This window comes from Pterocles gutturalis, unplaced genomic scaffold (genome assembly GCF_000699245.1).
Source record: "Pterocles gutturalis isolate BGI_N339 unplaced genomic scaffold, ASM69924v1 scaffold19938, whole genome shotgun sequence".
Lineage (NCBI taxonomy): Eukaryota > Metazoa > Chordata > Aves > Pterocliformes > Pteroclidae > Pterocles > Pterocles gutturalis.
In genome coordinates, this window is record NW_010118519.1 from 2,860 (window position 1) to 29,319 (window position 26,460).

Genomic DNA, 26,460 nt, shown 5'->3' on the forward strand with positions numbered 1-26,460 from the left:
ATTTTCACTGGGAACGAGTATCCATAATTCCCTGGGAACTGAGAATCTCCAGCCAGCCTAGAAATGATGTCATTTTTATTAATATTTCTAACTTCTAAGCAACCATGCTCAAGAATTTTGGCCTCCAGCTCTTATGCATGATAAAACCAAGCTTTCCATAAACATTACAGAAAGACCAGAGGAAGATATATTTACATCTCAAATTGTCAGCAGCATATAGTTTGTACAAATGTTGTTTTGCTGATGTTGCTGAGCTACTTTAAAAAGTTAATACCTTGTGGGGTATGTAATTTCATCACCAATGTCAAATGACTTCTAAAGATGAAACTTCTCTGATGCAAATTACAAAAAGATGCTTTGAATATATTTGGTATGATATACCAACTTTTAAGCTGAGGAATTCAGTTATCTTTTTTTTCAGATCCAAGACACACACTCACTAAGGGAGATATTTTAACTGCCACATATGTCAGCGGAGCATGGCTTACCCAATACTGAGATTTCCACAGTCACAAAAACCTAAATGGAATAGGCAGCATGTAGACCTGAATCAACATACATATTAAATCAAATAAATAGTATCAAGGTCTGTTTTGAAAATTTTGTAAGGACGTATGGTTGTACTGACGACGCACCTTGTAGGTACGTGTTACCAGCCAGCCGTGTTTACGTGGTACACGTAACCAGTGAACAGAGCAGAAACGGCTTTGTGCTGTCCTTAAGATAGCAATACAGGAATGATTTTTCATGATTCTTCAGAAGCTGGGCTTGCTTTACATCCACGTGAAATGCTGTCATCACTAGGTCCAAGCCCCGAGGATGAACTGCAGAAAAGGGGAGGGAGGGGGGGAGGGGGAGGGAAAAATAAAAGGAGGAAATTGGTTTTCACAACACACTCAAAGCCTGAGTAACAGAGGAGAACTTTAATTATCTCCAGTCACAAAGAGAGACAGGAAATTTGGACTTTTAATTAGCCATTTGGAGTGCAGTTGGATATTTTTTTAGCAAGATAATTTAAACGCGAATAATTCAAGTCTGACTAAATGAAATTCACATAATCAGAATGCAAAGGAGGAAATTGGTTTTCACAACACACTCAAAGCCTGAGTAACAGAGGAGAACTTTAATTATCTCCAGTCACAAAGAGAGACAGGAAATTTGGACTTTTAATTAGCCATTTGGAGTGCAGTTGGATATTTTTTTAGCAAGATAATTTAAACGCGAATAATTCAAGTCTGACTAAATGAAATTCACATAATCAGAATGCAGATAATTGAATTTCTACTGCATTCATTAATTCAGCGTGGAGGTGTGTGTGAAGACTTCTATGATGAGCTGTCACAGCTCAATAAAATCTCAGTCAATTAATTTTTTCATTATCTTAGTATTACATCAACAAAAAAAAGTGAAGCATGCGCGTGCGTATGTATATATAATCTCAGAAAGTAAGGAAATACAGAAATCACCTCTCTGAGTCAGAGTCCGCATCATTTTTTCCTTTTTCTCCCTCTTCATCTTCTATAGGAAAACGTCTGTTCAAGGAGGCGAACTTATGAATCGCATCAGCAACAGAGTATTTGGTCTGTCCAGATACACAAGCCTCCATATCTTCTGGGCTTAGCTGAGTCTGTAAGAAGAGGTGAAGCCTACTGTCTGAAAGCAATAATGCGTCTTGTAGGATCCTGGAAAAAGAAAAAAGTCAAATGTTTTTATATAGATATACAAACATGTATTCCAAAGTATTTTACCAGAATAAATTCTAAATGACATCCTGCTTTTAAGTTTTCACGTGGATCCTAAATCAGTAACAGAAGGTAATGAACACATTAAAATGATTAGGTGTGTGTTACTTTCCTATTACATTATTTGGAATTTTAGGTGAGTAAAAACACGAAGCTAATAGTTAGGCACATCTGCTATTAGAATAACTTCAAGGACACTTCTTCCATTTAACCATCTGTTATTACCACATGGATCAATTAATGTTTTTTAGGCAGTTGGAGGCATATACTCTTACAAAAATTTGGTCTCCATTTGAGATCTGTTTTGGTTTTGTTTTTAAATAACTAAGCTTTTCTAAAAATTACAAGCCACCGTTTGTTTTTTTTTCTTTTTGGTGGGCGAAAGAAGCATGTACAGAGACAGAGGACTTCAGACACACACAGTGTCAGGAGTCTGAAATGCCAGTAAACAATATAGCCAACATAGCCAAAAATCATTTATACTTTTACAAATATGAGTACATTTAAGCTGGAGTGAAAATGCTGATACTGAACACTGATTTAAATGTACTCGCAAACGGTTTTCAGGGAATCTTAAACACTATTTCATTCCAGCTAATGTTTTCTAAAGTTCATTTTTATCTTTGGTTTATACATATTTTAAATTAAGTCTTCAAATAAATTTAGCACAGAGTATCTACTTACATCAAATGAGAGTAAACAGAATACAATAGATTCCAGTAACACAGAAAGTTGTAGAGATACTTTTGCAAGGACTGAGAATTGAGGATCATCATCTCTATTTTGAAAAAATGGAACTTTGCTACAACATTTCTATAAGGAAGGAATTCTTTAATACACAAATCCTAGAATGATTAGCAAGACACTCTTGTTTATATGTACATGTAATTTTACTCATGTAATAAAGTCATTAGAACCTGTGACCATGCCAAACAGTGCTCCACAGAAAATTATTAAAATATCTTTAACAAAGCAAAGCTATTAAGAGTCAATATTTACCTATTTCTACCCATTTACGTTACAGTCGTTACCAAAAAAGTCATTGCTACGCAATAGGAAGCTAGAGATTACATTAATGTAAGAAATAGTATGAGCAGAAAGAAATCTTGCATTCTATAGGTACTCTGACTAAAATGGAAAGTATAACTGATTAGTTCCTTCTCTCAAATAAGATTAATAGCGGGTTTGGACTGTAGTGTTTTAAAACACAAATAAGTTCTGAAAACCGTTCTCTAAAGTGGTCAATGTTACAATAACGTTTAATAAATACACTAAAGGATTTCTGGCTTCATCTATGCCTATAAAAATCTGTCAAATCAAAATAAGTAATAAGAGATATCTAACTGAAAATGCAGGATATTTGTGTCTATGCACGTTGCATTTGCCTAGCTAAACACACACACAGAGTCTTAAGCAAATAACTCAAACTTCGACACGTTCCAATGAGGAAATGTCTGCAATGACCCTAATGATCTACCAGGTGCATTTGAAATTCAGTCTCAGAAGGACCAGATTTTGCTGAAGTTCAAAAAAAGCATGCTTTCATACCTAGAGAATGCCTTTTTAATTCAATTTAAATTCTCAAAATTTTACTTAAAAATAAACATAGCAAATAGACATCTATAAAATCAATGTGTGCAGTGTGTTAATATACAGAAAAACTTCTTCATAGTCTAAAAGAAATGAGCAAATGCTATGTAAAAATTACTCAAAACAGAATTTACAGGTCTACACACCTTGACAGCAACAGCTTCATGAATACAGTTTGAAAAGCCATCATTCAGCAGCCACTAAAAGAGGATTTCAGCTTTGACTCTTGATAAACATATGTTCCAATCAAAAACAAGTATTGCAACAAAAAGTAAAAGAAAAAGTATAATTCCACACAATAAATCCACGTTTATAGTTTATGCACTTGGGGGAGCAAATATTCTCCTTCCTCTTTTCTTCCTCTTAAAAAAAAAATATGAAAAATAACATGCTGGAGTTCACTGTAGAGTAACTAGAGTTACTGTTTTTCCCCAGGCTTATGAGCACAATGCGGGGACGCACATTTCTGCAATTCTAGCATTTGCGTGTCTAATACCAAGTAACCCAGCAAAAAGCCGAGACATTAAATTCTGTGGATGGCATTTAGTTTCACAGATTTTCCTCTTGCTGTACCTTCAAAAGTTTCCTGACAACCAGCAAAAACACAAGTAACTAACTGTTCATGAGATTACACTACACTTACAGCTCTGTTGCTGTTTGAAATGTATTTTATTTTCTTTATAAAATAATGCGTAATCTTTAAAATTGATTTTAGATGGTTTGAGGCATTACACCAGAGAAGTAATGAGCACTAATGTCAATGATATTGGACACAAATTCATTTTAGCTTTATTTCATGTCCAGTACAATTCTGCTAAGCCTTGAACTGCTAAAGCACTGTTATTAACTCGGCAGTAACCTAACACATGGAACAGCAAACAAAAGTGATAAGAGTACAGACTGATCAGGACCTCAAGGCTACTGTCCTTTTTCTGCAGCTATAATTCAATTTCCAATTTTACTTCACATTGGACTCATTATTTCACTGTAATTTTCTTTTCTGCTTCATAGTGCCATCTGGAGGTGAAAGGAGTGAAGCAAAACCAAGGCAAAGAAATGGAGAGATGTTAATAAAGCTAATCACACACACACACATATATATACATATATATTCACAAGGGGGGGCGGGGGGGAAGGGACCAAACACTCAATGTATTTCACAAATCATTTAAAAACATCCTGAAAGAAAATATATGAACACTTCTCACTCAGTCATACCCTTGAAGCATTTCTTCTTTCTTTTAATTAAAAAATAACTTTTGCTTCCCCCTCCTCATCTGAGCCAACAGGTTAGATTGCTTTTTAATTGCATCATTCAAGCAATCAACATGAAAAATAAATTTTGTGCTATCTGTAAGCATTATGCTTTCCTGTTCAAAGTACCCCTTCAAGGAAATAACTACATTTATCACCAGATGTTACTAGGAGTATTAAGTGCTGGTATAGCAGTTGCTCTCCAGGGCTTTCACTGTCCTGGGGACTCACTGTGGGAAGGGTTGTACATCTGAAAAAAGAGATCTGGCTCCAAGGACATAAAAAAACAAAACTGAAATTACAAAACACAACCTAACAAATTACAAAGGCAAGAGGAAAGGCAGAGCGTCATAACATTAATACTCAGATGTCTTAGCAGAGGCTGAACGCATGCGCAGTTTCAACACAACCAGTAGCACTCCTGGTGCTTCTCCAGCAGTTTTATTACAGCCGGCGTCAGTGCAGAGCTGCGGCTACAGCGAGGTAAATCAGTTCTTGCTGCCGTCGTGCTAATGGAAGAGTCATGGCTCATGGTGATAATTCCTATAAACTGACTGGGCCCTATTTAAGAGAACAACAGACTTTCTGTGCACACCTGGAATAAGAACAAAAGGCTAAATCCTGCAAGTCTTGATCCCATCAGTAGTCATTACTTGTCAGAGATCTCACTCCTCTCGGCCAGATTGCTCACATGCATAATGACTAATTATGTGATTAAGGAGGCTGCAGGACAAGGCTTTATATTTGAATTAGAGATAATAAAATAATTTTTTATTCGCAGCCATGTGAATCTTTGTTTGTAAGCTTTCAGTAAATGCTCGTGATCTCTAGACCTTAAAAGAAGCAAGGCTGACAAACGTCACTTCACAACCAAAAGAAATAATGTCATTTTTGAGGAAATGCTGGATACTATACGAAGAGTATCTCTCCTTCCCCATGTTATGGCAAGAACATTTACATAAGACAAAACACATGTTTTGTCTTATTTGGACAAGATCCAAAATCTGGTTTTCTTCAACATGATTTTATTAAGTATATTATACACTGTTCTGCTGGAGGAGAACAACATATGGCTGAACAGTACAACTTAATCCTAACTAAAGATTTCCTGTATCTACTGTAACCTAATACAATGACAGATGCACACTTGCATGTGTGTGGAAGGTTAACACTCTGATTTTGTTTTTGCCAGATTTACTTTGCCTGTTCACATCATATCACGAGAGCAAGGGGAAGAAAAAAAAAGCATGAGCTGTAAGGCAGGGGATGACAGCCTGGGCTGTGGTGCCCTCTACTGAGCACCCAGCCCCTCAGCCCCTCACCCCAGCCCACAGCAGACAAAGCCCCAGTTCCCTCTTAAAAAAAGCCAGCTGTGTTTCCTCCATTTTTTTTTTATAAAGGAAGAAATGTTACTGAGAGCAAGCAACTGCAAAGCAACTGTTGGCCATCCGATAATGCATACATTTAGGAAAGGATTAAGCAACACGCGCCTGTTAGGTGTTATTCACTTCACTCACCACATAAGAAACATCAGCAAGGATCCACTGGAAAGAGGCAGCCACCACTCACCCAAGGAGATCCCACCTGCCCCATGACTGCCTCATGCCTGAGCCCTGGCAAGCTGGCATCCATCCCCTCCGGAGCCAGCTTCCCACCTTCCCCATCCCCAGGAGAGTGCTCGGCGGAGATGCCTCTGGGAGGGAGTCCTGCAACCCTGCACCAGCTCCTGCTTGCGGGACTACTGTGGAGAAGGTAAGAAGGTGTGAGGAAGGCAGAACCCCAGCCACCTCCAGAGAAGAGCTCTGCCTTGGGCAGCTTTGGGTGGCTTGTTTGGCACCAAGTGAGCCCAATGCACAGAATCCAGAGCAGCAACCCCGTGGATGCCCCTGTCTCCTGTGGATCTGAGCAGTGCATTTCTCAAAACTCCTAGTATGTCTTCTAACCCATCATAAACCACATGTTTGAAAACTAACTGAAGACTAATCCTTCTTCCTAAACCACATTTTTTTGGGGGGATTCAACTGTATTCAATTAAAAAAAAAAAAAGTCAGTGATTGTACCCAACTTCATTTAAAACGGTTTTGTTAGTTAGCTTTCTAATAAACAAACACAAATTATCTTCTGTGAAAGTAATCTAAATCCCAAAGTTAAACCTGCACAGCTACAAAGGGATGAAAGCAAAGAGGATCTTACAGAACCCAATGTTATAAGATAGTGTTTTAATTTTGACCTCTAACTTAAGAATAACCTTTTTCTGTGAATTTAGAGACACCCTCAAAGGATGAGGATACTTACCAGGAAAAACACATAATTTTCCTTATTCTTACAAAGTAATTAATAATGGAGAAGGGGCTAGCTGACTTCCGTTAACGCAAATGGCCTCCTGAAATATTAAATTATGCCCAGACAAGAAGTGAGCTTTACAGCTCTTCATCACTCAGACATAATAACCTGTAAGACAAGCAGGTCTTACCCTGCATTTGTACAGTAAAGCCAAATCAAAATGGGATACCCGTTTCCAGATCTCACCAAATTCTAGTGTTTTGCTTCAGTTTCCAGCTGTTGACCTAATTCTCACACTACTGTGCTCAGAACGGAGAGGCTTCACAAAGGCTCTAAGTATGCGCCTTGCCTCATGATAACTCATTTTGGAGTGGCATGTGAAGGGGGACAAGAGAACTCCACAGCCATCCACACACAGGTAATACGGAGGAGCTCCCAGGGCTAGGAGCTGAATACCAGAGAGCTTCCAGCCGCTCCATCCTTACTCCTTGGGCACATGGCTCCTGCCCAGGCAGACCCTACGGCAACCTGCTCACACAGCAAAGGTCACAGAGCACAAACTGAGACTGTCAAAGATCTAAACTCCATTTCAGAGATGGCTTGGATCCCGACAACCTCACAAGGCACTGAGTGCAGAGAAGAGCTTGGGTTCCCACATCGCATGTTGGTGTTTGAAAAGTGTTACCTGCAAACCTTCCCCTTGACAGGCCCACACAGGCTCGAATCCCCTTTCTTCCCACTGTCACAGAGAAACACCAGCAGTGCTGTGAGCTTGTGCACAGTAACTGCCGTCATTGCTGAAGCGAACAAAGCACTCAGCTTTGCAGTTCGGCGTTACACCGCCCCATGCAACCACTTTCTGGCTCCTTTCCCACCCCCTTTCTAATATACCAGGGGGGTCCTGCTTCGCCCAGCATTGCCACACGACAGAACATGCAGCACCCAGACCTAGAGCTTTAGTAAAGTCACCACACACACATATCAACGAGGCCCACAAACGCAATTTCAGAGAAAATCTAACCTTTGGTTCAGACTCATAAAAAAGGGGTAAAAAAAATTAAAAAAAGGCAACATGGTGGCCCACCTGAGCCAGTAAGAAGTTCCCTCCTGCCAAGCAGCAGCAGCACAGAGGTGCCAGCCAGCAGAGGGCAATGGTACAGCACATAAGGCGCCAAGCCAATTCACCACCACACAGCTCTATCTCTGAAAATTCCTTCCAGCTATTCCGCAGGGGTGAGAGAAAGCTGACACCTTTCTAAAAAGCATCCAAGTTCAAACACTTAAATCATTACCCTACAACAGAGGTGCCTCTTCTTCCCCACTCCTGGACTAACAGCAGCAAGGTAAAACATTCCACATGCCGTCACTTTCTGCTGTCAGTACCCATTTAAGCTACAGACATCCACAAAACTGGAGACTGAGGATGTATCTCCAATTAAGAATCTACCTCTCTGTTTCGCCTTCTGAAGCACAGACAGCATTGTAAATACTTCTGATGCTGAAATACTTGCTCTTGTTACCAAACTGGCCTCTTTGCCATTTAAAAAATGAGTGATTTTGGAAATGCTAAGCTAGAACTGCTCAGTCACAGGGACCTGAACTACCATACCCTTTGGTTGACCATTAATGTTATCACCTCTAGTAGCGGAGTCACTCCATTTCACCGTCCTTCTTTGCTGAGGTGCAGAAAAAACCCTCTGATCCTTTGCTGCTTTCCCTTCCCTGTCTCACACGCCTTCACCCAGTATTTATTGCCTACCCCTTTGGCCACAGATCCTATATAACTGTGCGCAGAATATTACTCCTGCAGTGGCTACCTCTCCCTGCCCTCCCTTTGTTAAGCCTAACAAATAAACCTCAAGACCAATGATTTGTTGTCTTTTAGGGAGGTTTATAATTATAGCACACTGACTGGAAAACTGGTGGATCCAATATTCCTCTAGCCACTGCCCACGAGGTTTAGAGCCTACTGAAATTATATGCTTTTTTTCCTTTGCTTCTGCAGTTATGATTCATGGAAATATTGATACTGGAAGAAGATGAATAGCCTCTACTTGCAGTGTTTCACCATGCTCTTACCGCAAGCAGTGGCTAAAGAGAGCCTGGAAACACACAATTCCTGCCCTAGCAGCTGTAAGAAGCCTGCTCTTACACCAGCAGTGCCAGAGATTGGCAGAGAAAGCAGAAAACTACGTCAACAGCGTCTCTGCCACTGCAGAAGGTGACGTAGTTACAGCAGCGGCTCTGAGGGATGCAGTACTAAAACTCACACAGTACTCCCTTGTAATGCAGGTCAGGCTCTAGCTAAGGCTACACCATTCCTCTACACTAACCCTTTACACAGCCACACAAATGAATGATTTTATACAGATTGCAGCTGTACTGAAAGTGGTCAGAGCTGCTAGAGCCTGTCTGTGTTACTGAGTATGGTAAACAAAGTAATTGTCATTATAAGAAATACCTGCGTCAGGAGATCTCACTACAGAATTTTCCCTGGCTCTCAGGGGCTTAGCCCACAAAGACACTGACTTTCCATGAACATAAAGAGGGAGAAAAGTCTGTTTCTTCACATGAGAATATCTAGCTCATTGCTAACAGCTAGAAATAGACAACATGGTGAACGATCTCCCCACCTTAGTACACAATTGCAAAGTGACATAAATCCAAAACTATTATTTATAACCCAATGCAATGAAACACAAGGGAAAAGCCCCAGCTGAAGTTTCCTTACAACCAATAGAGCTGAAGTCACGTGTATGAAATATGACTTTGCAAATACAAAACAAAACCAAATGTGTAACATGTACAGACGACCACACGGTGGCTCTCAAGCATCAGAGATGAGCTATTTTAAACCAGAAAATTCATGACATCATAAAAATGCCAACATCTCTAGCATAGGCCGTACTTACTTTTCCAGGAATTCCTGCAGACCCTGCCGGCGATGGTCCACGTGATGGGGATTGTTCATATTGAAAAAGGGAGTTTTAGATGGCAGTTCAGGTAGCTGTCTTTATAAACAAGAAGCAAATACACACTTAAAACCAAATCTGAAACAGCCGAGAAAAATGCAATAAGCAAATGCCAACCCCAAGCATGTGAAATTCATGGATCATGTTCCAGAAGCTTCATGAAATACAATTTAGGAACACAAAGCTGAGAAACGGAGGGCTTCCCAGACATCTCAAAGGGAAAAATAAATAAAAATTTTTCTGGTCCAGTTGTTATGCGTACATGTGCGTCTGGCTGGGTCTCTTATGGTCCTTGCAGAATTTAAGCAGGTCCTAAAAGCACAGAGAGGAGGTACATACACCTACACTACATTGCTATTTCTGCTACCTGTGCACAGCAAAAGGAAACACGGATCAAATCTATTATAAATTAGAGGGGGGCTCACCGAACAAAGGCTTTCAGTACAAACCATGTTCTTCCGGGTTTAAAGCAAATAAAAATGCCTTGTACAGAATAAACTTGTGCTAGTAAGAAACTCAGGACATTTTCCAGCTACAATTTCTGTAATTCTCAGGACTAAGATGAAACAATCCTCCCCTTCCATGACTGACAGATTATTAAGTAGCCATATATAAAGTTGCTCACATAAGCACTGCATTGCTCTGAAGCCTCTGTCGAAGCCAAACAAATTCTCGAAAGCGTCGTCTAACACAGGATGTTTTCCTTGTAAAGCACATACTGTTTGTCTGTTGGGAAATAAAAAAAAAAATTTACTTTGTAAATCAGCTTGAGATAAAGTGCAGGCATAGTATTAAAAACACATCCAAGATGCTAATCCTTGAGACACCAATGGAAAGCTTGACATGAATTCAGTTTAGGTTAAGGACTGTGCTTTATCTCAGACAGGTGACACTTCCCTGAGAAGCAGTACAAACTATTTTTCATTGCTTTTTTTCTTTTTAAATGCCAGAGATCTGGATTACAGTACAATTTGCAGTAACAGGAGAAAAGATCTCAGGAAAAATGTTTCAGCAGATAATGCCAATCTTTGCAGGGAGAAAAATCATGTTTAGCAGTTCTAACAGTTAGCTACACAGAGTTCTTCCAGTGTGCAATCCCACTTAAATCAAAGAAACCAATGTGACCGCTCTCTGCAAGTGGCAGCATTTGGAAATTTTCCCACAGAATGCTATTAGTCCACTAGAAAAATGCCAATTCATCAAAAGAGAAACAATTCATGGAAATTAAACGATTCTGCCAAATTTTCTTGTGGAGTATATATTTAGATGAAACCCCACCTATCAGGCAAGTCTCCATTATAAACCTGCCCTCAGTCCAACCCACCCTCAGTCACCTGCCAGGAGCCACAACCCCCAGACAGCCACACGATGCAGATTGCAGAGGGCCCAAAGATGCCAGCTTTCTGGAATAGATGAGTATCTAGGACACCTCACAGCTAAAGAGGCCAAATGCTTTAGGAGCCGGGCAGAAGGGGAATCCTGCTGGTCTAAGAGCCTAGCAGACCCAAGATTTTGAATCCATTGAGAAGCCTGGATGGTAGGACTGACCTAGAGACTTGGTCTCTGAAGGTCCTGGCATTGGGCTGGTAGGAAGCCAAGCTGATGTTTTTCACCTTCAGAGGTGCCCAAGAGCTGAATCATTTTACACTGGGTCTAAATGACATCACCCTAACTTAGCAGTCACTGAGAAAGCCAGTGAAATACTTCTGTGCAGAAGCACCAATGCATGCGAAACGGTAACACAGCACCTGTCCCGCCAGATCTACAGTTTCTATTTACCAGAAGTCAAAACCATAATTTATTTGGGATCAATACTTAAACCACATTGCAAAATGTAAGTCTCACACCTCTGATTGCCACACAGGAGAGAAGTACTTGTTACAATGGAGGTTTAATAAGCCATCATTTGACTTCATGCTCTCATCAGGCTGAATGCTTAACCCTCCCACGCAGGAAGGAAATGCTTTCGGTCTTGTGCCAAGCATTAACCACCTAACTCGGTGCTCTCAAATTCTTCACCTGATACTTGATACACTTCAGATTTCTTTTTTATATTGCAATTAAAATCCCTGGACCCAGATTTGGGAAATTAGCATAACTCCTTCTGTATGTCATCCACCAAAGAAGAATAATCAACAAAACAGATTTTTGTATAGGCCAGATATAAGACACAAGACAACCATAACTCACAGTGCACTCCTATTAACATATGGTGGACTACAATCATAAACCCAAATGTAGCACCACTGAACTAGCATAATATGAATGTCAAGATACACTGAAAACATCCACACTGCAGCAGCCAAATAACTTGGCAAAGAGAACAACTCATGAGAATTTGAAGAAAAAATAAACAGATAATTACTTGAAAATAAATTTTTTTCCCCACGAATAACTGAACACCAAGCTTCTTCTATAATGGTAAGACATCACTGACTACGACAATCTTCTAGTTGATAAGTAAAGCCTAGAATAGTCTCTGTTGCAAGACATTAGAGTGCACATGTATACACAACACCAGGTTTACCTCCCAGCTCTGTCACAGCTCTTCTGCGAGTCTTTGGCCAAACCACCCTACCTGTTCCACTGCATATCAGTTGTTAAAAGGAGAATAATATCCTCTAGCCTCCCAGAAATGGTGTAAAGAAATCCCATTAATACCCCAAAGAGAACCCTGGCTTCCACAGAAACTGTAATAAGAGCCCAAAGAATCTGCACTGATTTTTTTTTTTTTTACTTACATGAATAAATATTTCGTAGTCTATGTAAGAATGCCACGAGTCTTCTTTTTGTGTCCTGGGGTCTCGCACCAGGACGGTTACAAATTCCTGCAAGTGCATAATAAAAATCAAGCAATTAATTTCAGAAGACAAAGGGAGTCTGAAATACTCTCTTGATTGCTGGGCTGTTCCACAAACTACTGTGCTCAGATTGAAAGCTGAGCTGCTGTTTTATCGGATTTTGCAACCCTATAAAAGGAGAAGCAAAAAGCAATGAATCATCTGAGCTACACCACATGTCTGGGAAATTCCTTGCTAAACTGCTAGCTAAAAAGAAATTATTTCAGATTAAGTAATACGGTGAAAAGCAACACGTCTCATGCATGGGAGATTTGGTGATCTCGGTAGCAACAAAGTAAAACCCTAACACTCACAGTCACACATGTAAGAGAGAACTTGGCTTCTCCCACCCTTGCAGTCAGCATTCACAAAGAACATGTACAAACCTGCTTCATGTACCCAATACACATATGTTGCATTTTACTTGCTCCTATATTTCTTGTCATTGTACCTATACTTTTTTAAAATCAAGTATTTAAACCCATTGATTTGAGGGATCTGAGGTGAGTGCTCAGTACCCCCACAAGTTGCTTAAGAACTGCCTTTTTTCTATGCCCCAAATGACTTGCTCCAGCCCAGTGGAAAGGGTTGCACCGCTATTAATTGCCCAGACAGAGATTCAACACAGGGAATGGAAGGTCTCAAGCCTAGCACCCCGGATGCCATGTGGAAGGAGATGAATCCTCCTCCTCTGCCATGCTGCATACACTTCCTGATACACCAGGAACTTAAGCCACAGAGTGCACCCAAGGATGCAGGATCCGGGCACCGCTATCCCAGTCTGCCCATCAACCTGCCCAAGGAAGCAATGCAGCCACACTGCACTGGATAATTCCTCATTTTAGGGGGACAACAATATAGAGTATTTGTCATAGATGCTGTCATATATAGTCTATTTCCTTTTAATTCATACATTTTTATAATAATTTAGAGGGATACCGAAGGAGTGTGAGAGGCCTACGGGTATTACTGTCATGTAACAGGGCATCATTAATAGGAATTGGAACAGGCTGAAGAATTATGTGCTTCCAAGTATCCTTAGCTAATGACCACATGAAAACTTGCATCATGCTTAAAAAAACCTCAAAAAACAAAAAAAAAGGTAAATCTATGTGGTCATACTGGGATGGAAAATGTTTCTCTAAAATACAAGGGTTGAAAATGTGCCTACCTACCTGCTATTCCCAAGCAATGAATAGGCTGTCTTCAGTTGCTTAAATAAGCTATTCACCCAAAGAGCTAAGCTAACCACTTAAACAATGACTCAGTTGAAAAAAAAAAAAAAAGTATCACTTTAAGCTGTAGATACAGTCCCACTGAGAGGAAGGCACTGCACAAGATCTCCAGGTACAGGAATTGACTGTAGGAGGAATGACAGCATCTCTGGTAAATAACATGCTTTTTTTAGTACAACTTTGCATAAATCAAGAAATCTTGAGCTAGAAAGCTCTCAAAATGTGTCTCTCCATGCCAAAACCACAGATGTCAGAAAATAAACCTTTACTCTTCAGCCAAGCCTTCTCCCCTGACCGCACACACTTCAGCATGCCACCAGCAGCAACCTTCACCAGACCCATGGGAAAATAATGACAACCTTGAACAGAAAAGATAGGTTTTTTCCCCAAGCAGTCATGGCACTCTGTACATGGCAGGGAAGCGCTTAGTCTGCAATAAATCATTTACCACGCTGTCTTCCAGGCGGTCCTGCTTCAGGGACGAGGAGCCTGTGGCCTGACGGCTGGATACAGCCCACAGTTTTATCTGCCTAAGCCCAGTGCCTAGTCACAGGGGTGTTTTCTGCTAATGCTGGATACCTTTTTGCTGTGTGTCATGAGCACCTTGCCAAAGAGAGCCCGTTTGAAAGGCTCCCACCACCTCTGCTGCTTCTTTCCTCACTGAAAAGCACTGGACGCTGATCCTCCGCTGCAGTTTTTTGACCCCATGCCAACGTGGCATAAGAGGAACAAATGAAGAGAGCTGTAGTCACTGCCACCAGCTGAGGGTCATGCCTTTACTTTTACAAAAAAACACTAGTGGGAGACATGAGGAAGTTATTCCCCTTTCTAAGCAGATTGTGAGTACTGTGCTGAACAAGGGAGAGAAAACCATTTTTAGCTGTCTTTTTTCCCACCTGCCTCATTGTCTGTCATATTTAGCACACATAACCTCCTATTTCCCTGTGTCCCACTCTTCCCCAGAACTGCAACCGCTTCTCCTAAACACACTTTCTTTTCTTTTCCGAGCAGGACTGATGCATTCAGTGCAAGTGGAAGAATTACACCAGAAATCTTCAAACAGGACACTGGTCTCCTCCTCCCTTCAACTGCTGCAGACCAGGAGTCAAAACTGCAGGCAGCCTGCTCACAGCCCAGCCTCAGTCCTCTTCTCATCTACCGCCATACCAGCTTCTCATTGCCCTTCTTTTTGTCCAGGTTCCCCAAATTACTTAATCTTCAATTAATCTTCTGTAACCTTCTCATTTGTACAGATTCAAAATAAACTTTGAAGTAAAATGCTTCTTTCAACTTCTATTATACCAAACTATTACGATTAAGAGTTCCTATTGGATATGCTGTGGATTAGCTACAGGTTACCTTGCAAATCAGTCCAGACCACATGATTTACACAAAAAAAACTTTTTAGACTTTTAATTTCCAGTTAAATAGTCACTGAGTTTCGATACTGAGGAAGCCAAACACCCTTCAGACTCTACCTGTAGAAGAAAGGAGACCTGCTGTACACACTGTGGCAGCCAGGTGTCTAGGCAGTATACCACTGAGCCAAGAGTAAAAATGATCTGCAGTACAGCAGAGCACCTCAGCAAACTGCAGCCCTCATGCACAGTCAGTGTCAGCTCTGATTTGAAATACCAAGATTTCATCAGAAGACTGGGTGTTCCTTTTTTCCCCCTGTTATTTACCAATGAATACTGATCCTGAGTTTGGAATGAAGCAAGATAAACGTTAAGCAACTAGAAAGCAAAACCAAAAATATACAGCCTTTCTCAAGACCTATGCTTACTTCCCCTATGAACATCCTGAATGCAGGAAGCATTAATCCCAATTCCCATTACAGTTTCTGCTGCTCTGAAACAGTGGCATTGCACACACAGACTATCCCTTCTCTTCTGACCTTTAAGCCTTCTCCAGGATACAAGACCCCACTGGGACAAACAACATTCATTTAATCAAAAGCCCTAACTGCCCAGATACACTGTCAGAAAAGGTCCTTATGCCTCCCCATCCCTATAGAAGTAGGCTTGTAAAGGCCAATAGTCACAGACAGGCATATGTAGAGGCTGTGCTGGTTTTGTCTGGGACAGGGTTAATTTTCTTCACAGCAGCTAGTATGGGGCTATGCTTTGGATTTGTGCTGGAAACAGTGTTGGTAACACAGGGATGGCTTAGTTACTGCTGAGCAGTGCTTACACAGCATCAAGGCCTTTTCTGCTCCTCACACCTCCCCACCAGCGAGTATGCTGGGGGTGCACAAGGAGCTGGGAGGAGACACAGCTGGGACAGCTGACCCCAACTGACCAAAGGGACATTCTACACCATGAGGTGTCACGCTCAGCATATAAAGCTAGAGGAAAAAGAAGGAAGTGGGCACGTTCAGAGTGATGGTGTTTGTCTTCCCAAGTAACTGCTACGCATGACAGAGCCCTGCTCTCCTGGAGATGGGTGAACACCTGCCTGCTGATGGGAAGCAGTGAATTAATTCCTTGGTTTGCTTTGTGTGTGAGGCTTTTGCTTTACTTATTAAACTGTCTTTATCTTAGCCCAACAGTTTTCTCAATTTTAGTCTTCTGATTCCCTCCCACATCCCATTGGGAGGAGTGAGCAAGGAGCTGTCTGGTGCTGAGTTGCCAGCTGAGCTTAAACCATGACGGGGTTCAAGCAGAGTCAGGTGGCAGAATATTCCTCTGGGAGATTACTGTTGTATGCTCAGTCCATCCTGCGTTCACTGGTCACAGTCACCAGATTCCAGCAGTTTTGGGTAATAATTGCCCTTCTCCTCTGTACATATTCCCTTCCCTCCCCATCTTGCTATAAAAATTAGGATACCCTCAATAAACACATCTATCTTCAAGTAAGGTACTGTTCACCTAGAGGAGGTGAGGCTGACCTCTTCCTCCCACAGCCCACATGAAGACTAACTTCAACCTTTTCACAAGGCTACACCGCAGTCCAGCCATACAACCCGAGAAGCAGAGTCTGAAGACAGCCAAGCTTTCAGGGACTTTTTGCTTTCATCAGCTGCAATTCTTCTTCCCCTCCCACCCAGATCTGCTTGTTTTTTCCAGAATTGCAGATCTAGTTATGATGCTACATTACATATACTTTCCTCTCTTTTTTTTTTTTTAATTGAGGGGCACAATACATGCACTTCTATAATGCATTCAAAAATGATATGTTTCGTGTAACGCCCAAGTGCAACAATTCTCTCAATATAAGAACTTAATGCTGACAGTTCAAAGTGTCCAAGCTTGGTCGTGGAGGTCTATTGCACTGGGAATGATACAGACTCAACAGAAAGCTGCTGGAGAAAATGGCATCACCATTTATCCCTTCTCCCTGGAAACTGCTAAATTCATAAGCAATACATTTCCTATCCAAACTGCTGGCACTGGAGCTTTGATATGGATTCCAGTAGCCATGCTGGCCCAAACATCCTCATAAAGAACTACAAACCTGCCCCAAAAGTAGTCATAACTACTTAACAGGTAGGAATAAGCAGAGCAGCTTCTCTGGCTGGATGTGCCTTTAATTCCTGGCTAAAACAGCTGTGATTTCTATCCAGGTATGAATGGCACCAGTGGCATTTTGCTACCCTGTCCTCAAGGCCTGGAGCAGTCTAAGTAGCTAGGGTCACATACAAATGACAAAAGGGCCAAAGCGACCCCCAGGACTGGTTTACACCTACTGCCTCACGGTTGCAGTTCTGTGCAAAGAGCACAAGTGCTGACAGCAGAGGAAAAAGGGCAGCAGCAGAGGCCATGTGGACACAAGCACCGAAAACTGAAATGTTCCTATTTGGATTTGCCTCAAAAGGAAGAATACACCATAAAAGCAGCTGAAGCAAACACAAGAAGTCTTTCTTCCCTCCTCACCCCCTTTTCTCCTGTTGGAAATATTTCTGTACAATGCAATGGATTACTCAGTCAAGGATACGCCTGCAGCAAAACAAAAAACTGTTTTTGAGAAGTCTATTTTTAACATTTTCCTATTAGGAAAATAGGAAATCTGACCTGGAAACATCTATTTTTAAAATGGGAAAAAATCTACCACAAGAAGGAGGAATAATCTTGCACTGGATTATTATTTGTTTCATTCATTCCAGCTGCATTTTAATTCAAATCTCTGATCAAGACCATATCAGGTGATAAACTCATGCTCCATGGCGCCACTGTTACACATCTGATTAGTCAATAACCACCAAAGAGTCATTTTCCACAAAGCTTCTGAGAAAAAAAGGTTTCCTATCAGGTTGCCTATTAGTAAAAAGATCAACCACAGAGGACATGCGGCTTTTCACGCTGGGAGTGCTGGCATCTTCGCTCCACACATGCTGAGTAGCAAGGCTGATAAGAGACTAACAGCTGAAACAAAATCATTTGCTGAAACTTTTAACACTCATTGGGATGGGGCAAAAAATAACATGCAAGCAGGATTACTGTGGTCTATGCACCTGGTAATTTGAGTTCAGACCCAGCTCCAACCATTACGTCCTACAAAATTCCTGGTGACTGATGGAGAGAAGACTGAAATCCAAGTCCCTCTCTCCTGTCTCAGTGTCCAAGCCCCTTACGCACAGTCATTTAATCTCCTTCTCTCTGATCCAATGAATATTTGATTCTTCCACCTTCCAACTTTAACAGAATGAACTGGCACTGCATCACTCCAGAATATTCTGTAGCCTGGCACTTAAAGCAAGAAGAATACAGACAATCCTTCCTGGCCCAGGTGAACCTTAATGAAACTCAATCCAGAACCACTGAAGTACAATCCTTTTTTATTAAAGCTTAGACGTTACTTACTTGTTTTTCATGCTTTGGCGTCATCTTCACTGTTTTCTATTAAAATAAAAACCAATCTGAAAAAAAAAAAAAAAAAAAAAGAGGTCAGATTGGCACTTAGTAGTTATTTGAAGGTCATAACTTTTGCTAGACATTAGTAGACAGTGGAAAGAGCCAGGCACAGTGCCATATATACCAGAAAACATATTTGCATTAACTATATGGAAGAATTAATTAATTTTTAAAAACCCCATTTTAGAAGCACTGGGTTAGTCCCCTTCTGGGGATATTTGTCACACATGACAGTCCAGTGCTGCCTGTCCATTTCCAGAAATCAGTGCTTTTCTTCATTGCTCCGAGAGCCACGCTGGGGCTCAACCTTGCACCCACCTTCCACCAGCTCCACATAGGCAGCATCCCCAGTGCACAAACACAGCCGAGCCAGCGCTGCCTGTGCCTTGCTCCCAGGCAGACAAGCACAGGTCTGCGTGACTGCAGCTGAGGTCCAGAAGACGCTAAAACGTCTGAGTCAACAGAAGCAAAAGCCCCTCTCAACCGTTTCTCTGAAGCAGAGATAAGCGGAGGTACAAACTGTTTGGATCCTGCAGGCTAGTGAAAACTCAGGGTAAACTGCACATCATCCATGGTTTTAAAACCTCCCCATAGGGAAGTGTATAATTAGACCAAATAAAAAAATCCCATCATCAACTTATGTTTTAAATCTACTCTTTCACTGGAAATCCCAGAAAGTTTTTAACCACCTCTGCAGTTCCATAAATCAGCTGGTTTGCTCAGGACAGGCACCCACAAGGGAAGAGCAGAGTGGCTTTATTCAATTGCTGGCTGGCATACACACCACCTGCCTCAATATAATGGCCATAGGAAGAAGGATTCCTAATTTGCCTTTTTCCCCTTTAGCTCTCCCACACGCCATCCAGCCACTGCCAGCTACACCTGCGCTGACCTCCAGCTCCAAAAACATCCTATTGCCTCCTCAGCTGTTACAAGTCAGCCTCCTCTTTCCAAACCTAGAGCACACAAGCAGGATCCCTCCTTCACTGCAGGAGTATGGCTCCCTACACTGGCCCCACAGTCAGGAAGGCTGCCGCTTGAGCAGGAGAGGCTGAGCAAAATCTTCCCATGCATCCCTCTGGACAGACACCCTGCATTGGAAAAGGTGAACTTGCAGCTTTCTTAGGCAATCCCCGGCAGCTACTGTCAGCAGGCTGCAAAGGGTTCACACATGACTAGGAAAGACACGTGGCTACGTTTTTGGAGGTGGTTTGCTAAGGTTTAGCGACACAGAGCTTGGAGCTGCTCTTGTTATTATACAATTATATATCTAGGTCAAGCCCAGCTAAAAGGACTCTTGGCCAGTCCACCCTCTGCCCAATGCCTCTTACACCTAACTTTCCAATTACAACTCTACCTAATTTAATAAAATGCACAAAGAGAAGCATACATATATTTATTTGTAAGACCAGGAAATTACTCTGGAACACACGTGTATTTGTCAAATTTCAATAGGATCAGTTATATTCGGATAGGATACTCTCTCTCCAAATAGAAACGTCCATACAAAGGACTTCACATATCCTAAACGGTGCCATCAGTATGGTTCCTGCTTCCATAAAGACAAGGCCACCATTTTACTTCTCCAGCTAGAACGGCACTGATAAAAGCACAGAGGAATATCAGACTCCTAATAGATTTTCCTTTTTTACTCAACATATTTGTGCCTAACTGGCACGTATGCTCCGGGCTGAAGGCGCAGAAGAGCACTCGGGTACTTCTTGCTGCACAGGCTCAGCAAGGAGGGGCAAGGATTCTGCTCATCAGTTAACTGCGGCTAATACAGAAGTCTGTTAGGAGCTTTCACTTCGGTGGAGATAAACGGCTTTTACCTCTCAGGCACACACAAGCCCACACCACAGAAAACACTGCTCAGGGCTCGGGCTGTTAGAAGAGGAAGGGCTGTTTCTGCCTGCTACCTCTCCTCATTGGGTGCAGTTGTGAACCTGTATAGTTTCGGGGCTTTTTATCCCTTTGTGCTCTTGTTGGCTGTTTTTTGGTTGGTTGGTTTTTTTTCATGGCAATTCAAATTTTTTTTTCAGTTATATATCTTTATTCTATCAGACTCTGCTGCCTCTTTCTCTCCTGCCTCTTAACTGCTTACGTAAGAAATTATGCAAGCCCAAATATCTCATTCCTGACGTTGTTAGTGAACGACAGGACTGAAATAACACATTGCATTTTGTCATCTGTTTTCTAATGACTGAGCTATGTGCTGGTGCAGGTTAGAAAGAACAGTTTAAACTCCAAACAGCCATTGCAATTTTGAATATTTAATGACTAAAATTAATATTTCAGCACCAAACGCCTTCCCAAAATATTTAAAATACATCATTCTTTCATCAAGTAATTTGAAAAAAAATGGAAATACAAGCACACCAAAGCTACCTTTTCCATAGACACTTCAGCCAGTCCGAGATTGCCCCAGTCACACTGCAGCCACTTGCAAACATACTGAATGCAGTATTCTGTCTGGTGGTGAGACATGTATTTTAGGACTTCTTTAATGTGTAGAAGTCGCTGAAGCAGAACAGTTCAGCTGTCTGCTTAAGAAGATGCCTTTTTATCTTTAGAAAAATCCTACCCAAAAATACCGGTGATGGAGAGAATCAGCCTTCAGAAGACAAACAGAAGGTTGCTGGTCCTTTTATTCATTAAAAAAAAAAAAAAAAAAAAATCCACTGACAGAGAAATGAACTAGTGCTGGGAAAAAGAATCAAAAAAAGGCAGTGGTAGATCTGTAGTTTTGACAAAATGCTTTCTGCTGTGACTGGGAAAAAAACCTATTGCTCTGAGTAAGTTTTTGTTCTGCTTCTGATCTATTATCAAACTGAAGACTTTTTTTAAATTATTATTACTTAGTTTCATATACTTAACACCCGCTCTTTGCGGTACATATTTGTGACAGTTCTTGATTGCATAACCAACGAAAGTGCCAGAGAAGGGCTCCACAGCTGCCAACAACCACCACTCAAAAGCAAAAATGTTACATAGGATGACTTGCCATACTTCCTGCAGCAAAAAAAAAAAAAAAAAAAAAATCAGACAAACCCAAGTACTGCAGCACTCTTCTTAGGGTAACAGATAAATACTATTAAGAATAATCTTTTATTTCATATTTTAGAGTTGATTTCATATTTTAAAAATCTAAACTAAAACAGATTGTTTAATGTTACTAGGGGAACACCCTTTTATCATGTAAACGAATTGCTCAAAGGAGGGAACTAACTTCTCCCCTACATTCCCAAACCAAAAGATGAAAACTCAAGCAGTACCACAGACAAAAAAAAACCACAACAACTTGCTATAAGAATAGCACAAACAAATGCAAGCCCTCTCGGCTGCCTCACTAGTAGCTGTGTTTAGTTGCACTGAAATTTTATTATTTCATTCACAGCTGGGCAGTGCCCTGTGCAATGCACCTGTCTGCTCTGGGATTGCTCACAGATTCCATGAGCACAGTGTTTCGCCTCAAGCAATAAATGTTGATCTTCAGCTCAAGGATTATCCATTCACCCACCTTTGGCTATTTCTAAACATATAACTAAACAACCACCTTCAAGCTTTAATGGGGAAGGGTGACTTTTTTTTAGGCCTGGGTGATGACTCAAAGTCCTATCCAGCCACTAGCAAAGTCCTCAGCTGCACCTTCAAGGTTGTTCTTCCCATCATCAGTATCAAACTAAACTTTCTTTCAAGGTTTCAATATGATCAAGAGAGAAAGATCACCGTATAAAATGTCATAAGAATTTTAATCTACAGCCTGTAGAAAGTTCAGCTACATCCATACACGGAGTTCACTATCACAGAACATGCCTACATGCATCTGACTGCACCCGAAATGCATCTGATGTTCCCGAAAGGCAAGTCATCCATATGGATTTGCAAGAAAAATATACATGCAGGGGGTGATGGGGGGGAGGATATGTAGAACAGAGCTGTAATAAAAGGATCATAGCTCTGGAGAGTTCTCATAAACTCAAATAATCTCATGATAAAACACAAGTAGTACTTAGATTCAGGGTAGGATAATGCAAATTCCTTTTGAGAAGCATTGATTGTATTTGCAGAAGCCTCAGGTTCTGGACTAATTCCGAAAGGTCAGTCACTGGCAGGGAGCATCATTGCTGGGGAAGGAGCATCTCCTGCAATTCCTGCACGGAGCAGAGGACCCAAGAGGTGCCTGTGCCACTACTGTTGCAAGGGAGTAGGAAACAGAGGAGCTAAATCACCAGTTAGTACAGGCTCATAGCTAGTCAGAAGCATGGATTAAATATTATTACAGGTTTCAAATAAAAGGATAACAAGTGGGAAAGAGCAATGTTAACTTGTTTATGGAAGACAACTGCCTGAAATCATAAGACCAGCCATACTGTATGTATCAGTGGAAAGGTCCATCTAGTCCAGCAGTGACTTAGATGGTGACTTGTACTGGAACCTCAGAGTGTAAGAAACAGGCAAAATTTTGAGTGCTTATTCCTCAGTTTTGAAGAAAATAACATGAAAACTACATATAGGTAGCATACATTTATACATACAAAATGTACCATTCTGTGACACCAAACTGACCATATCACAACATAGCCTGGCATTTACAGGAACTGGGTACATGGCCATCACAGATCTACTGTTCTTGTTGATGGGAAAAATCTTATCTAAATGCTGTACCCCAAGCAGGGACTTCCAGTCAACCCAGAGTAACTCAGCATAAGGAGATGCCTTCTGTTTCACCCAATCCAGTTTAATACCTGGGATCAACCCAACCACACTCATTAGAGGAGTCCCAAGTTCCCTTCTGTCTCTCACTGTCCATGAACAGGACAGTGAGGACTGAAACCTGAGACTGTGCAGGTCACAAAGCATCCTTCCTTCTTTCTTCTACCCTGCTAGTCATCCACCTCGCCTTCCCTCAGCAAATCACCATAACAGTCTGCTCATCAGAGGTGAAAAGAATATGAAAGACATCAGCATTTTCCTGTAAACTGCACAGCACTTGGGTGTCTGCAGACTGCTTAGTGAAGTCAACAAAATAAAGTACCCCTTGAGCAAATCCATCTCACTTTCCAGGCTCAAGGTACCCATTTCATCGGTGTTGTATTACAGTAGCAGCGGAATCTCTTTGTTGCTGAGGAAACAAGCACACTGTCTAAATAGTTTTTAAAAGAACAAGAGCTTTCCAAACCACTGACAGAATTCACACACGTTCCCTCCAACCACAATGCTACATAGAAACGCACTGCCAAAAATCATGTCTTCGTGGTTGCACTTGAAATTCAGACTTCCAGCCACTGCTGCCAAGATGCTTAGTTAACTACACTTCCTACAGGATTTCACCCCATTTGCTTGCTAAATGCTTTTTTATGGCCACCGGGTATAAGATGACTCCTCTTTAAACACTATGTTATAATTTTTTCCCAATCAACCATTCTCTCATGCTGCAATTTTCATAGTTATTAAGACACAGTTTATCAACAGAATAAATTTAGTCCATTCAAAGAAAGTATCAAAGAAATTTTAATTTCAGAAGAACTTGAGAATCAAAGAGTTAATCAAACAAATTAATTTCCCACTCCCCTCCAAAATAAATACATTACCTGGATTACAGTGTCAGGTGTGGGTCACAGATTTCCAACTGCACTGCTATTACACCACGCTCTGAATTGCCTCAAGTTAATACCATATTGCTGGACAGCAGCATGACTCATGCCAAGCCTCTCTGAAGCCTCTAAAAGCCTAAAGATAAACAAGGAATCATAGAATCATAGAATGGTTTGGGTTGGAAAGGACCTTAAAGATCATCAAGTTCCAACCCCCCTGCCATGGGCAGGGACACCTTCCCCTAGCCCAGGTTGCTCAAAGCCTCATCCAGCCTGGCCTTGAACACCTCCAGGGATGGGGCATCCACAGCTTCCCTGGGTAACCTGTTCCAGTGCCTCACCACCCTCACAGTGAAAAATTTCTTCCTAATGTCTAGTCTAAATCTACCCTCTTTCAGCTTATACCCATTACCCCTTGTCCTCTCACTGCACTCCCTGATAAAGAGTGCCTCCCCATCTCTCCTGTAGCCCCCTTCAGGTACTGGAAGGCTGCTATTAAGTCTCCCCAGAGCCTTCTCTTCTCCAGGCTGAACAACCCCAACTCTCTCAGCCTGTCCTCATAGGGGAGGTGCTCCAGCCCTCTGATTAATTTTGTGGCTCTCCTCTGGACTCTCTCCAACAGGTCCAGGTCTTTTTTATGTTGGGGGCCCCACATCTGAACACAGTGCTCCAGGTGGGGTCTCACGAGAGCAGAGTAGAGGGGGAGAATCACCTCCTTCAACCTGCTGCTAATGCTGGAAGGAAGAAGTACTAAGAAATCTGTTCACAGTAGGAGAGGGTATCCCATGTTTATTCACTCTTTTTTTTTTTTCAGTCTCAAACTGGAGAAGTATGCTCAACCAAAGGACTTGATATACACTCTGCCATTTCAGTGGTTTGCTGATCCCAGAGCAACTATTACTTTGGTTTTCTCCCATTAGAAAATAGCGCCAAGGCTCAATGCTGGCAGATTGGGCTTTTAGGCAATGGTTAGAGAAGGGTAACTGTGGGTAAAGACACCAAAAGAACAGTATGTTCCAGCCTTCATCATGGTAATTAGTTATTACTCAGGCTGAAGCTTGTCACAGCTCCTGCAGACAACCTGGGGACCTCTCAAAACTCTCCTGCAGCTCCAGCTCCTGTGTTCTCCAGGCAGCCTGTCTGCCACACGAGCCTGCCTCTGCTACTCCTTCCAAACATCACAGTGCATAGTAAGTACCTTACACTACACTAAATGATCTTGTAGCATAAATAATTGCAGGTTTTGTGGCTCAGGCATGTTCAGAAGGCCAACAAAGATAAGGCAGTCTTTGAAGGGAAACATTGGTGACCTCCAAGGTAAAATCCCAGTAAGTGCGCTTGCTCCAGACAACTTTTGAGATTCCCTGAGCAAGGAGAAACTGATTTCATAAGAAGCAGCAACACTGGCAATCTGGCAAGTTTAATCATCTTTCAACTATAGCTGTACTCAACATGGCAAATACTGGGCAGGCACTAGACTTCTTACCAATACTTACACAAACAGGGCATAGCACTGGCAGTAAAACTACCTTTGAAAACAAAGGGAAAGAACCAAGTAATTTCCAGGCTAAAACTACTTGCTGACAAAGTACTTAAGTACTTTCCAAATAAAAGTTCTATTTAATTACAAAAGTGACAACTGAAGATGTACACGTGTATGGTTAGTGTGCACACAGCACATCTTATTAAACACACCAAAGAGAACCAGCAACATAAAAATCACAGGCAGATAAGCCACCCCTAGATATTTTTATATGATGCCAGGTACAAACAACAGATTGGACAGCTATTGCTTTTACAGGCTGGATTACAAAGAAGGGAATTGTAAATTGACACTGAAGTATCAGCATTTCAGAATACCTATTAAAATTCTAAGAAAAATCTTAAATGCTGCTTCTGAAGGAGGGTTTATGCTCAGAGAATGTTTTTCTTTCTTCCAAACTTCATGTTTCTTACAGGAATTAAATATTTAATTGCATTAAATCAAATCAGGTTGCCCTAAAAATATTATCTTCCCCAAGGCATCTCTCTGTAATAACTAATTTTTAGTTATTACAGGGAAAGAAGGGCTGATGGCAGTGTATCTTTCCTGCT

General features: G+C 41.4%; 1 protein-coding gene across 1 annotated transcript; it reads right to left on the bottom strand.

The window, feature by feature from the left end:
• Window positions 1-478: 478 nt before the first annotated feature.
• SNX10 (sorting nexin 10) lies at window positions 479-18,769 on the bottom strand. The gene is made up of 6 exons (XM_010076245.1): window positions 18,719-18,769; window positions 12,583-12,669; window positions 10,467-10,567; window positions 9,782-9,880; window positions 1,467-1,682; window positions 479-824 (listed from the first exon to the last, which is right to left on the bottom strand). The coding sequence occupies exons 1-6, from the start codon at window positions 18,740-18,742 to the stop codon at window positions 746-748; spliced, it is 606 nt and encodes a 201-aa protein (XP_010074547.1). The 5' UTR covers window positions 18,743-18,769; the 3' UTR covers window positions 479-745.
• Window positions 18,770-26,460: the final 7,691 nt, after the last annotated feature.

Coding starts and splice junctions, on each gene's coding strand:
- SNX10 (XM_010076245.1), bottom strand. CDS start 18,742: ATGACGCCAAAGCATGAAAAACAA. Junction 12,670..18,718: donor CGCCAAAGCATGAAAAACAA/GTAAGTAACGTC, acceptor ATGCACTTGCAG/GAATTTGTAACCGTCCTGGT. Junction 1,683..9,781: donor CTGCAGGAATTCCTGGAAAA/GTAAGTACGGCC, acceptor TTCTTTTTCCAG/GATCCTACAAGACGCATTAT.